General features: G+C 30.3%; 2 protein-coding genes across 2 annotated transcripts in view; one reads left to right on the forward strand and one right to left on the reverse strand.

Annotated features, from left to right (window-relative positions):
• LOC129229417 (ubiquitin carboxyl-terminal hydrolase MINDY-2-like) overlaps positions 1-14,554 on the reverse strand; it is a 111,501-nt gene that overhangs the window by 58,466 nt on the left and 38,481 nt on the right. The window lies entirely within an intron of this gene.
• LOC129230313 (zinc finger protein 271-like) overlaps positions 5,526-14,554 on the forward strand; it is a 32,864-nt gene continuing 23,835 nt past the window's right edge. The window contains exons 1-3 of the mRNA XM_054864712.1: positions 5,526-5,703; positions 8,757-8,920; positions 12,561-12,632. Coding sequence (XP_054720687.1) covers positions 5,526-5,703; positions 8,757-8,920; positions 12,561-12,632 — 414 coding nt within the window. The remainder of the gene's footprint in view (positions 5,704-8,756; positions 8,921-12,560; positions 12,633-14,554) is intronic.

The raw sequence follows: 14,554 nt of genomic DNA on the forward strand, positions 1-14,554 counted from the left end.
AATCTTTGAAGCCTATATTGGGTTTGAAAGCTTGCCAAAAGCTAGCTAATATCAATTCAAATTGTAAAGAAAACATCATAAATGTAAACAAAGAAATTTTCACAGGGTTAGGTAAATTTCCGAGTCAGCCCTATTATATCGAAGTTGATCCCACAGTAAAGCCAGTCATAAATTCTCCTAGGCGAGAACCCTTGGCGAGTCATTAAATAAAAACTTAAAGTCAACATTAAATAAATTAAAAGCCGAAGTCATTGTAAGAAAAGTAAACAAGCCAACAGATTGGGTTAATAGTCTTGTAGTAGTAGAAAAACATAATGGGGAACTAAGAATTTCTTCAAATCCCAGAAATCCAAACAAAGCTATAAAAAGTGTGAACATCATATCATACCCACTAGTGAAGAATTAGCTGGTTAGAGGGGAAACAAATATTTTCAGTTCTTGACCTAAAATGAGTTTTGGCAAGTGCCAATAGATAACTCTAGTGCTGAGTTGTGCACTTTTAATGCTCCCTTTGGCAGATATCAGTTTCTGAGGTTGCCCTTTGGGATAGCTTCTGCCCCAGAAGTCTTTCAGAAAAGAAATTTTAAGTATTTTTGATGATATAGAAAATATTGAAATATACTTTGATGATGTCATTGTTGCTGGGAGCATAGACCAAGAACATGACGAAGCTCTTTCAAAAGTTTTTAATAGAGCTCAAGAATGTAACATTAACTTTAACCCTCAGAAATTTCAATATAAAGTCACAAAAGTTAAATATGTTGGGCAAATCACCTCAAAAGATGGGATTAAAGCTGACCCCTCACATATTAAAGCTATAACTGAAATGACTACCCTCAATGATAAGTCGGGTGTAAGAAGACTCTTGGGAATGGTAAATTATATTTACAAATTCATACCCACACACACAAATGTTTCAATAATAACTTCCCCCTTGAGGAGCCTCTTGAAAGACAACGTAGAATTTGAGTGAAATGAGGAACAAGAGAAGGCATTTAGAGAAATAAAGTGTCATTTAAGTTCTAAAACTGTCTTAAAAGTTTACAATACTGCAAAGCAGGCTGTGATACAGTGTGACAGCTCTAAAGATGGCATTGGAGCCTGTCTTATTCAAGAGGGTCACCCTGTATCATATGCATCTAAAAGTCTTATCACCACTGAGCAAAGTTATGCCCAAATCGAAAAGGAGATGTTAGCAATTGTTTTTGCTCCACAAAAGTTTCATAACTTTGTGTATGAAAGTAAGATAATTATCGAAAGTGATCATAAACCTCCTACAAGCATTGTCAATAAACCTATGAGCAATATATCTTCTCGGTTGCAAAGGACGTTATTAAAAGTAATAAAATATCAATTTGAAATTAAGTATATAAAAGGGTGTGAAATGTAGCTCGCAAATACACTTTCGAGGGCATGTTTTAAGGATCCAGTGTATGATGACCCTGACATGCTGAGTGTTGTGCATGCCGTTAACAAACTGCCTATTGGTGACAGAAGGATAACTCAGTTTAAAGAAGCAATTCAATTGAACTCTGAATTAAAATTGGTGTATGAATACTGTGAGAAAGGATGGTCTGAGCAAGTTAAGCAGGGTAAGAGAGATAATATTCTGCCCAGGGATGGGTAAAAGTATAGAATCCATCGTATTAAAATGTGAAGTATGTCAAAAATTTCAAAAATCAAATCTCAAAGAACCTTTAGAATCTCATCCAACACCATCTAGGCCATTCAAAAGAATAGGTGTAGATATTATGGAGTTTGGAAATGTCAGTTATTTAGAAATTGTGTGTTATTATTCTAAATGGATAGAAATCGAGAGAATAAATAACAAAACCATAGGAGAAATAAATAAAAAGTTAAAGATGTGCTTTTCAAGGCTTGGGGTTCCTTCAATGGTCATTTCAGACAATGTACCATTTAACAGTCAAGAATATAGGACATTTGCAAAAGAATGGGATTTTGACTTTAACTTTTCTTGTCCTCGTTATGCAAAAAGTAATGGGGTGGCAGAGTGAGCAGTAGGAATTGCTAAAGCGATACTTAGGAAAGCATATGAGGAAGGAAAAGATTAGGTGGCTGGTATCATGGAGTATAGAAACACTCCCATCTCGGGATTAAATCTGCCTCCAGCTCAGTTAATATTCTAGTCATAGACTAAAAACAAAAATCCCTATTCATAATAAATTGTTGAACTTGGAAATATTTAAAAATCTAGAAGGCAAGATTTCTCAACATAAAGAAAAACAAAAGAAATAAGATAGAGGAGCTAGAAGTTTAAAACCTTTTGAGGCAGATGATAATGCTAGGGTGATACACCCTAGCATAGATCATTTCGATCATCACACATGGGAACCAGCCAAAATAATATCAAAACATAAAAAACGGTCATATTTAATTCAAAATAGCTCTGGCAAAACCTTAATAAGATATCGAGTACACATAAGGCCATCAGCAATACCATTTAAAAATAATTAAGATCTAGATCAAGATAGTCCAGACTTTTTAGCAACTGTATCCACTAGCTCTGACAATAGTAATAACAATGGTGATGACTTCTGTTCTTCTAATTCTGATGTATCTAATAAAACAAGATCAGGGCGACTAATTCAACAAACAAAATATTTAGCAAGTTATGTTTGTGGGTAAAAATCTTCGACGGGGGGGGGGGGGGGGGTCATGTAACTGAGTTGTGATTTGTTTAACTGTAACTGTACTGAATGAGACCATGTTGGTTTTGTTAACAAGACAAGTTATGTGATGCATGTTGATCACCATGATGTTAGCTCCTCTGAGTATGGATCTGAGGATCTGATGTGATGCTTAATTATATAATGTAACCTAGATTAATAATAAATGTTGTGATGTGAACTGGCTGAATCTCTTCAACAGAACATGAAACATGCAAAGTCTGACGTGAAAGAGAAACACTGCACATTTTTTTTATCATAAATTAAACTTCAATTATGGGTTCATTTGGACAGATAAAGGAACTCGATTCAGCGAATGAATTCTGGACATTGTATACAGAGCAGTTTCTAGTTGCAAACAAAATCAATGATGACGATTGCCAAAGAGCTATTCTCTTGACTGTTAGTCGATCCAAAAATACATGCTTTTTTCAGAAATTTATTGTTTTATTTGGCCCTGAAAACGAAAACGTTAGAAGAGATTATTGAAGTCTTAAATGAGCACTTTGATCTGGCACAATCAGAAATTGTTAAAGATTGATGTTCAATAGTCGTGTACAGAGAGCTGGAGAATCTGTTGCAAATTTTATCATTGAATTATAACATATAAACAAATTTACTTTATAACATCCTTCACATAATAAAAAGAATGGTCTAAGAGATGACACCAGTGATAAGCATCACATTTTTGTGCTTGTACTCTTTGTACCAGCCGAATGTCCCGCTGGCCAAGAACAGTGCCTTATACGGTGAACAACATATGGTTGAACAGTGAACAACTCTAATATGATGAAAGATAAAGGTATTCGATAACTCAAAATAGAGTTTTCCCTGCTCTCTTGAACAACATACATTCCAGGTTCAAAACATGAGTGGTAAGAATGAGTGGTAAGTGGTGCAGAAAATAATCTTGGAAGTCAACCCTTGAACATTTTTTGTACCCTATTACAGTTTGAATCTTGTCGTAGAAAAAGCTGCATTCAATAATTTATTCAGTACAAAAATATTTTTGACAGTTCAAGAGCTTTATAATATTTTTTCAGAATCAACAAGACAAGATGGTCGAGTAGGGATGCTATATAATTCTTTTAAAATTTCATCTTCTTTAGATATTGATACAAGTTTCAAAAAAGCCAACAAATATTTAAACCTTGAAAAATCAAAATACATTTTCTTACGAAAGTGATGATCAGTCTATTCAGAACAAAAAGCAAATTTTAAAGCAAACTGCTTCTTTGGATCTTAGACGATGCAATATCATCTTTAAGTGAAAAGTTTAATCACTTATCTCCTTGTTCAGAATTTTTTACATTTTTATGGAATATTTTCAACTTTAATAAATACTCAGAGCAGGAACAACTAAAATAATTTCAAAAACTGGAACAAACATTAAAACTGATAAAAATGGAAAACAGTATGGAACTCATGCATGAGTTAGTTTTTAAAAAATATTGTGGAAAATGTAGCATAGCGTAACCAGCACAGGATGTTTGAACCATGCTTGTCAAACTAGTCAAGAGGAAACACTTGCTACCAGTGCTTTAAATACATAAAACTTATTCCAAACCCCAATTGGAAATACTGAAAAAAATACAAATGGGAAAAAGGCAGCTGGCCGTAGGAGAGTCAGAACCCTTACGAAAATGGTTGATAGAGGCTTATAGAATTCTATAGAAAGTTATATAGAAGTCTATAAGAAAGTTTGTATAGAAATTATTTCTATATAACTCTATAAATTTCCATATAGAATTTGACGTTGAAGGTTCTATAGGAAATTTATTCTATAAAATTCTATAGAAACTGCTGTAGAATTTGAACATGAAAGTTCTATAGATGTTTACTTCTATAGCATTCTATAGCAACTTTTATAGAACTCGAACGAGGTTTATATAGATATTTATTTCTATAAAGTTCTATAGAATTTGGTCATTAAATTTCTCTTATAGTAAAATTTTGTAAAAAAATTGAGAATTCGTTCATTTTGTTCACATTTCATTAGTGTTTAAACAAAATTTCTAGTTAGGAAAGGTTTGTAAAAAAACAATTGATCTATTTTATTTAATAAATTATTTTAACAATTGATTATTTGTAAAAAGGGTCATATTTTTTTCGAGGATTATGCATTTTTTCATATATAGTTCTATTAAATAAATAGAACGTAATTAATTAATAAAAAGATACTCATAAAATATAAAATAATTCATTACAAAAAATGCTTAAACTATTTATAATAATCAGAAAAATTCCAAACAAGTTCAATGACGCAAATCCCCCCCCCCCAAAAAAAATCTCAACTTTCTTTCCCTTTTTATTTATTTTTTTTGTTCTCTTTTTATATTTTATTAATTTTTAAATAATGTATTTCATTTATTTATTTATTAATTTATTTTTCATTAATATTATTTTTTTTAGAAAAGTTTTGTGCTAAAAAGCCAGTAACATCTACACACAAATATACAAAAACCAAATAAATAAAAAAAATAAAATACAAACAGAATAAAATAAATAATTTAAATTCAAAATAAATAAATATAAATACATTTAATAAAAAAATAATTAAAATGTATAAGACCGCCCCCTTGCAGAAATGTTGGTGGCGGCTACTTCTGCTGTTTTCCCCCCTTTTGGGCACCCCTGCGATGTGGGTGAGAATAAAAACCACATGACTTCTTTCATTGTGTAAGAAAATAAATTAATCGAAAATCCCGTATGTCTTTTGCCGGCAAAGTTTTCTCTTCGCGCATGCGCCGTCTGTAGGTGGCGCTGCAATGTGCGATCATCAACCAGAAGAACGAAGAACCCGGTCGTGGTCGTATAAAAGTTAGTTGAAACTTAATAATGGCGGACCATTGCCTTATCCGGTGGAAAGGTGAAAACTGCTGGGATGTTATTCCATTTACGGAGGTCCGAAATTTAGATGGCAGTAATATTCAAGCTGCAAATGATGACCTGATTAGCTGTGATGTTGAAGTCAAATTTCAAGACAGTTTTCACACAGCCACAGTTTTAGATATTGGTATGTAATACAATTTTTTTTCTTATCTATTTTGGTGTATGTGACCACGTGGCATATTAATGTAATTAATTGAATTCGGGACACTGAAATGATGATTGAACTCATAATAAAGTCATATTTCCTAGTTATGAGCGAAAAATATTCGTTTGTTTAATGTATTTTTGTGTATCTTTTTTTTTTTTTCTTCTTGGTATATATAAAAAAAGAGAATGGTTTTGCACAGAGATTTGATGTTTTTGGAGTTTATATGTGTGACCACGTGGGGCATATGTAATTAATTGAATTTGGGACCGGCATTGAAATGATGATTTTAATTTAACGTATTAAAGTCTTTTAAGTTTTGAGCGAGAAATGTTTGTTTAATGTATTTTGTGTATTATTTTTTGGTATTAAAGAAAGAGCAAATGTTTTGTACAGAAATTGTCTGGAATATAATGAGTCAATTGACCGAAAGCAGATTTTGCAGACACATTTAGGTTGTTTCCGTAAACTTCAGTCTTATGCCTCTTTTTTTTTTTTTGTCAGACTTTGTTAGACTGCCCATCAAAACTATGCTATTGCTCTGTGTTTTGGTTTGATCCACATGGTCAGCATTGTTTTCATCCATGAAAAAATTGATTTATGGATAAAATTAAAGCAACATTAATTTAGCTTTATTTCATTTTCAAATGGTAAATGGTTCAAATAAAAATTGAAGCTTCCGAAATTAATTGCCCCTCATTTGAAGTTGCAAATGTTGTTTTAAACACATTCTAAATTGAATTAAAAGTTTTCGATATTTTATAGTCTATTTTAGCCTAATAATATTCACACTGTTAAATGGGAAAGCAACAAAAGTATCGTAACAGGTTAATTAACATTAAAATGGAAAGGACTGAATCGGATGGTTTGAAAAAGGTTAAATTCAGAATGAAATAAGAGGATTTTAAGCATCATATTTAACTGTTAATATTTTAATGAGGCAAAATCTCAACTTTATTTTTTGTTACATGAACTGCTCTAGTTTTAAAGTTATATTTTAGTTTATGAAAAGTTTGATTAACCCTTAAATTTAAAAAAAAAGTGAAAAAATACCGTAATTGTTTACATTTATTTCAATCTTATTTTGCTCCTCTTTCTTATGTCATGCTATTTATTTATATACTACTTTGCATTTAACCTATTGCCTCATCTGTTTATTAAATTAATTTAATTCTTTATTTGTGTTATTTTATTTCAAGTTTGAACTTTTAAATTTTTACTTAAAATTTAATAAAAGCTTTGTTTAATATAATAATCTAGGGTGGGCAAAACCAGTGCCAATTATGATGAATTATGAAAGTTCTGTAACATGAAAACAAATCAGAGCTTGATAATGTCTGAAAGCAATGAAAGAGCAAGTTTTTCTTTTTTCTCTTAACCTGGTTACCAGAGCTGGAAAATTATATATTGCTCGACATGCCCAGAGCATGTAAAAATTCCAATCTGGCATAAATCTTTTATCCTTACATGCCCAGCTGGTCATGTAATTATTAATTTTTCAATTAATGTACTTATTACGTACTGTTTATTTAAACTTTTTAATAAAATGCTGCATATTGAAATGATTCTTGATTCAGATATAAAGCAAAAGCTGTTAAATTATTTTTTGTGTTGATTATGCTATATAAAAAATTGATTTTTATTATATTTTGATATTATACAATTAAAAAAAAAACTAGGCGTTTAAAAATTTTATCTAGGCATGTACTTTTTAGACAAACATGCCTGGTAGGACATGTCAAATTTTAAAGATTTTTCTAGCCCTGCTGGTAAAAGCTGGAGCACCTACTTTTTACTTGGCACACTTCATTAGTTCTTTATTTTTCATTCCTGTTATTTAAGCTTTAAAAGTTGTTTTAACCAATCTTGTATGTATAATATGTTCAAAGTCTTATAAATTCATATTTAAACCATCATTTGTTTTTAAAATATCAAAAAATGATGCAATTTAAACATTTGTGTCTGCATTAGAGGGGTTTTACTGTATATATGTGTTAAAATTCTGTTTTATTTTAAATTTTTATAAATCCATCGAATAATTGCATTTAGCCTGCATCAATAAGAGAATGGGAGCTTTTCGGTTAATAGTTGCATAATCTTTGTTTTTTAATTAATTTAGCCGTTCTTTTTTACGTTTTTTAAAATATTTTTCCAAGCTCCCACTGCCTAATTGTAAATAAGAGGCAAAAGTCTAACTGCTCATAATTTTCATAAAATTTGAATTTTATCACAAGAAAAGATGTTAGTTTAATTAAGTCTATTTTTATTTAGTGTGACTTCGTTTTATAATGTTCCAAATGACTTTATATAATACTGGTATATCTGTACGGCTTTGCCCGTAGTACAAAATTAAGAGGTCCTTTAGTTTGCATGTACATTTACAAATAATGGATGATTAATTTCTCACCAATTGGCTGTGTTCATTTGCTTCCCCATGTTACGGTTCCATGTTATGATAATTTGGTAATTGACTTGTCCACTTAGGGAACACTGCTCAGTAAAATTTCTTAAAATTAGAATAGAAAAAGAACAAGATCGAATTTTCGAAAAATCGCTTCGAAGTGCACACCCCCATGCTATAAACTAATTCTGTGTCAAATATCATGATAATCAACCTACAGTTTAGGCGCTATGCGCGTCACTGACATCCAGACAGATCCATACATCCAGACATTGAACTTTATTGTTAATAAAGATAAGTCTTATAATAATCTGCTCTTTTTAAGGCACAAAACACATCATGTACCTGATTGCCCTTGTAGTTGAAAAATTTGTAATCTGCTGCATGTTTTTCAGTCGCAAATTTACAAGTAAATAAAATAATGATGCCGAACCAAATTGAAAGCTAGCAATTCAATCCACATATCTGAGCAATACAATTGCATGAAAGATACTAATTAAAAGCATAGATAATGGTGCTAATGACCAGTGCTTGTAAATTTTTATGTATACAAAATATTTTAAGTTGGCAAGTTAATTTGCAAATTAAAAAAATTAAAGCATTCATAAAGGTTTTTGTCCCTTTTATCTAGGAAAGAGTAAAGATTTGGAGAAGAAATGCAATCAGCTAGTGCAAGAATTTGAAAAAGAAGTGGGACCTAAGAGAAAACCGGTTCCTAATAGAAAGTTTTTGGATGAATCGGAAACTGCTGGTAGCATAGAGCTAAAATCAATTCCAGAGAGCAGAACAAAAAAGGTAAAAAGAACTGATAATCTTTTGACTGCGCTGGAAAATAAAATAGATTTAGAAAGAAGGGTACTAAACTGCTGTGGTTATAAAAAAAAATACACCGATGCAAAGGAAAGAATTTCAGAATTAGAGAAACAGGTAGTTGAACTGAATCAAAAAATTAACTTTCAGGAATCAATAGAAAAAGTCTACGACCTTCAAAAACAGGCGAAAAGCATACTAAAGTATGCAAAAAAAACTTGCAACTCGGACAATACATTTCACAGCAATAGCCACCCTGACCCTTTCATAGCAAAAGATGAAAACAACCCTCAATTTGTTCCAGTTTCAGTTGAATCATTTTCAACTGAACAGGAACTGGTTGAGGGAAGTAATGTTTTCATTGACAAAAAACTGTTATTAAACATTTGTGTCAATGCAGGAGGGGATGCAAAAAAGTTGGCCAGAAACTTGCTTGTCAATTTATATGACAAGTCAGAATTGGCAAACCATAGCCTTACAGGAAAAAAATCAAATGCGTTTAAACAATTGGATATAAAACCTGCAATAGACCAAAAGCGCCTACAAGCTATTTTAGATTTCGTAAAAAAGAACACTAATGCTAATTTAACTCTTGTAAGAGCAAGCATAGCAAATAAGATAAAGGAAGTCACAAAATATGCTGAGCAAAATTCAGCAATGTGACTCTTTCATATTTTTAAGTCAAACATTTTTGTACCACTTTTTTAAATATCAATAGAGATGGAACGAAGCTTTGGCCTGGCTAAATCATTTATTATTTTAGATATTCTTTTTTAAATTCAAAATTGTACCTTATGAGAAATTATAACAGAAATTTATATTAAATTTTAAGACTTCGTGTGTTTTGAACCCTTGGAGCCAGAATTCATTCAAAACTCAATAAAATGTTTATTAGCAGTGCAAATGAAAGTTACATTACGTTATATTTGGTTCATAATTTTATTTAAAAGCTTAAGTTTTAAAATAAAGCTATGTAAAACTTACTGCATTAAACCATCTTCCAAATATTTCTAGCTTTGAAACTTATAACAATAGTTATGTTATATATATATATATACAAGAGCGGATATGCAACTAATGGGCTCTCTTAATTAATTTGTTTTAAAATTATATTTTATATTATAGGTATAGGTACAATATTTCAGTTTTAACATCTATTTACTGCCCCTGTTCACCATCTATTAATATATTTTACTTGTGACATTGTTAAATCCATCTAACAATAAATATTAAATGATAGACAAGTAGGAAAAATGCTTGATGTTACTTTTACAAAGTCATCAAAAATTGAAACATTCTGCATTAACAATGCTTAGACATTTACATTAATATTAACACATAATCTAAGTACTTTATTATTGGATAATTCTATGATTTAATATTTGATCTTATCAGTTGGTATCTCTTAAGTTCTTTTAATGTTCCAAATAATGCATGATATTACTTATTCTAATGAAGAATTAGAAACATGTGTTTTTCTGGTAGTACCAGTGCAAAAGTAAAATCTTTATTTTTCATAGGTATTAATTTAAAAAAACAGTAAACTGAAAATGTTGAAAAATTTAATAGTAGTAAAGTATATGAAGAGTTACATGATGTTGTATGGGGAGTCTTTACTGTGCATTTGAATACTCAACATACAGAGCAGCTGAAGCTTCGTTCCATCTCCAAGTTTAAGTGATTTCAAACTCTTGAAAAAAGATGTTTCAGATTTAAGAAAAAGATTTTATAAAATGTAAGGATTTTGCAATTTTTAATAAGAAACTATCTGATTTTTTTAATAAAATTTGTTGCCTGCACATATTTAATTTAGTCTTCTGCAATATACTATAATAAAGTGTTTTATAAAAAAAGATCTTACTTCAGTCAATGTTTTAATAGTAATATGAAAGTCAATTATGTGTGTGGCCAGGATTTTTTGGTTTATGGTTTTTAAAGTTGTGTAATGTACTTCATACTTATGATTCATTTGTGGATATTGCACAAAATACTTTCCATGTTTAACAATGCATGAATTTAATTTTACTTTTATTTTTTATCTATAGCTGATAGCTGTGATTATGAGGAAATTAATTTGCAAGAATATTCTTAGTTATTTGTAATGTCTGAACTGTAACAAATTACTTCTTTGATTATTTATACCAAGACCCATTTATGTATTGCATTTTTTTATAATGGATTTTCTTACATTCTCCTATAGCACTCTTTAAGTATAAGGAAATGAAACTACAAGATTTTACTCTTAATTATTTAACTACAAAGAAAATAGGTACAAATATGAATTAAGCATTCATTAACAATTCATAAAATCTTCATGATTTTCGTAAAATATTAATGGTTTTCCTTGCAAATAGTGTTTAAATCAAATAAACCCAGTTTAAACCAAAAGACCCTGGTTTTTTTAAACAAAAAAAAAACCCCCAGTTTTTTATACCAATCCTGATGTGCAATTTTCTTTTCATAATCTATGTGATTCATACATTTTTGTATTTTGTTCCTTTATGATTTAATTGTCATATTTTTGTATTTTTTTCATTTTAACATTTTGGCAGATCATTTATTTCCCTGAAAATGTTTTCTCGGAAAAGTTACCTTTGGGATCAAAAGAGGGATATTCCTCGGCGCACTATGTTCAGAAAAAAACAAAAGTTAGAGAATGACAGAGCCAGTATGCATGAGGGATTTGACAATGAACCCTCATATGAAATAGGGGAGGATATGGCAGGCTCTTTTTTTATGGACAAATCTAATATAGAGGAAAGGGTGGATGAAACAGAATCTTGTTTTTACAGTGAACCTGCCGAAAATTACGCAAATGAAAACAGTGATACTTCTAATTTAGAGGATTTTTTATATGAAAATGCCGATTTAACACTAAAACAAAGTCTTTTGCTTATAATGGCATTTTATTTAAAATTTCATCTGACAAATGAAGCATTGGATTTTTTACTGCAGCTTTTGTGTCTGCATATGCCAAAATCAAACATTTTCCCGGCAACTAAGTATCTTTTTCTTCAACACTTTCAAACTTTTAAAGATTTAGCAAAAGTATATGTCTCATGCCCTAAATGTAATGTTTTTTCAACTGAACCATTTAATTTTTCTGGAAACTTAGATAAAAATATTTTTTGTGAAAATTGTTCAGCAGTGAATAGTTATAATTCATGTGTTTCAACTGGAAAACATTTTTTAACTTTCGATATTTCCACTCAAATTCAGACAATTCTTAAAGATTCAAGCGTGCAAAACAATTTGACGGAATCTAATTTGACTAATGATGAAGCTATTTATTCAGATATAACCACTGGCGACAGTTATAAAAATTTAATTAAAAACAAAACTGATCTCACACTTTCTTTTAACACAGATGGTGTCCCTTTATTTAATTCCTCTAAATGTAGCTTTTGGCCATTGCAAATTATTATAAATGAATTACCTTTGTCATTAAGAAAAAAACATGTGATTTTAGGAGGCTTATGGTTAGGAGACAGTTCACCAAATGAATCATTTTTTGAGTTATTTGTAAATCAGATGAATCATCTTTCTACTGATGGGATAAATTGGAACCTAAAAGGTAAAAATATACATTCGAAAATTTATGCAGTATTATGCTCTTGTGATTCAGTTGCACGTTGCAAACTACAAAACATCGTACAGTTTAATGGTCATTTTGGCTGTAGCTGGTGTGAGCACGATGGTATTTCTATTAAAAAAGGGATTGGGCGGGTAATGTCGTACACATTAAAAAATAAGGATGGTTTGGCTCCTTCGCGTACTCTAGCTACATATTTAAATTCTGCAAAAACAGCCATTGAAAAGAATTCTCCAGTTTTAGGCGTGAAAGGTCCTAGTATTTTTAGCTCGTTGAGCCAGTTCAATATAATTTCAGGTTTTATTGCAGATTATATGCATTGCATATGTTTAGGTGTAATTAGGCAGTTTACAATGTTATGGTTTGTTAATTCATCATCTAGTGATAAATTTCATATAAGTAATGGGGATAGAATACGAATGTCCACCCTTATGTGTTCAATTATGACACCATCTGTGATAAAAAGAAAGCCACGGTCTTTGGAGTCCATGAAATATTGGAAGGCGACAGAATGATTTCATTGGCTCCTTTTTTATTCTCCTGTACTTTTATCAAATGTTTTTCAGAAAAAAATTTATAACCACTGGTTGCTCCTTGTAGCCAGTATGCATTTTCTTTTGAATAATTCTATATCAAAACAGCAGTTTACTCTTGTGGAATACATGTTGAGAAAATTTGTCATTGATATTGATGATATATATGGATCTCAACATGTATCCTACAATGTTCATATGCTTTTGCACTTACCAGGATGTATAAGAAACTGGGGTATGCCCTGGAATTACTCCAATTTCATTTTTGAAAACTATAATGGTGTTCTGAAAAGTTTTGTTTATGGGTCTCAGAAGGCAGCACATCAGATTGCACAGCGTTTTCTAACATATCAGTATATTAGAAATACTTATTCTTCAAATATTTTTGTTCATCTAATAGCTGCTGCAGTCTTTAAAAATTTAAATAAAGGATTCAATTTAAATACTTTGTTAAAATCTCCCAATTTAGTTATTAGTAAATCAACAGTTTTAAAGGATAGAAATGTTTTGGATCATTTTGCTGCCAGAACTGGGAAAAATTGTGAAACACTGTTTTCTTTTAAAAAGGTGCAATATAAAAATGTGTATATCCCAAAAGGCTTGGAACATGCTAGCAATAGAAGATCAGCTAATAATGTAGTGATAAATAAAGAAGAAATTATTGGGATATTAGAATTTCTGGTTTCATCCCCCAAAGCAAAATCCCACCCCTAACGATATATACTGCATTGTTAAAATAATTAATTTTTCAAATCGACCAATTTTCAAATTGAAAAGTATAAGTTTCAAATTAACTGATATAAAGCTGGTAGATAGTTTTTCTGAAGATATTTCTGTATGGCATTTGACTGATTTAGATAATGTGGGGATATGCATTAATGATGACCTTAATAATAGTTACGTTATAATGATTCCCAAATCTCTTGAAAGAGATTAATAGTGAATTTTGTATCAAGATTGGGTTTTTTCCTGGACAGGTGGTTTTTATCATCCAAAATTGTTTTAAACCTTCCAAAATAATGCTAAAGCTATAAGAGTCTGTAATCTAATCAATTCATATTTGCTGCAACACTTGTAGTGCATATGTATAAATATTAGTTTTAATTAGTTTTTTCTGAAGTATTCTTTTTTTTTTTTTAAATAATTTCACTTTGAAAAATTGCAAATAACTCTATAACACAAACTTCCTAATGTAAGAGTTGGTAGCATTATAAAAAGAAAGTCACAACACTACCAAGAACACTACGAAAAGGTGCAAATAGTAATTATTTCAATGGTTTCTGCATATTATAAGTTTTACATGAAATTTTAATTAAAATTCTTTTTCAACTCATTAAAGAACAATAAATTATTAATTAACTGTATAGTGATTGATCTTTCTTAGAAACAAATTTTTGCTTTTTTCTAAACTACATTGGTGGCAATTTTGTCTTAAATCATGAAATGGCACAAAGCTGTAAAAGAGTTTAACTTTTTTTTAAACACATGCCTAAA

Source organism: Uloborus diversus, chromosome 9 (assembly GCF_026930045.1).
Source record: "Uloborus diversus isolate 005 chromosome 9, Udiv.v.3.1, whole genome shotgun sequence".
Lineage (NCBI taxonomy): Eukaryota > Metazoa > Arthropoda > Arachnida > Araneae > Uloboridae > Uloborus > Uloborus diversus.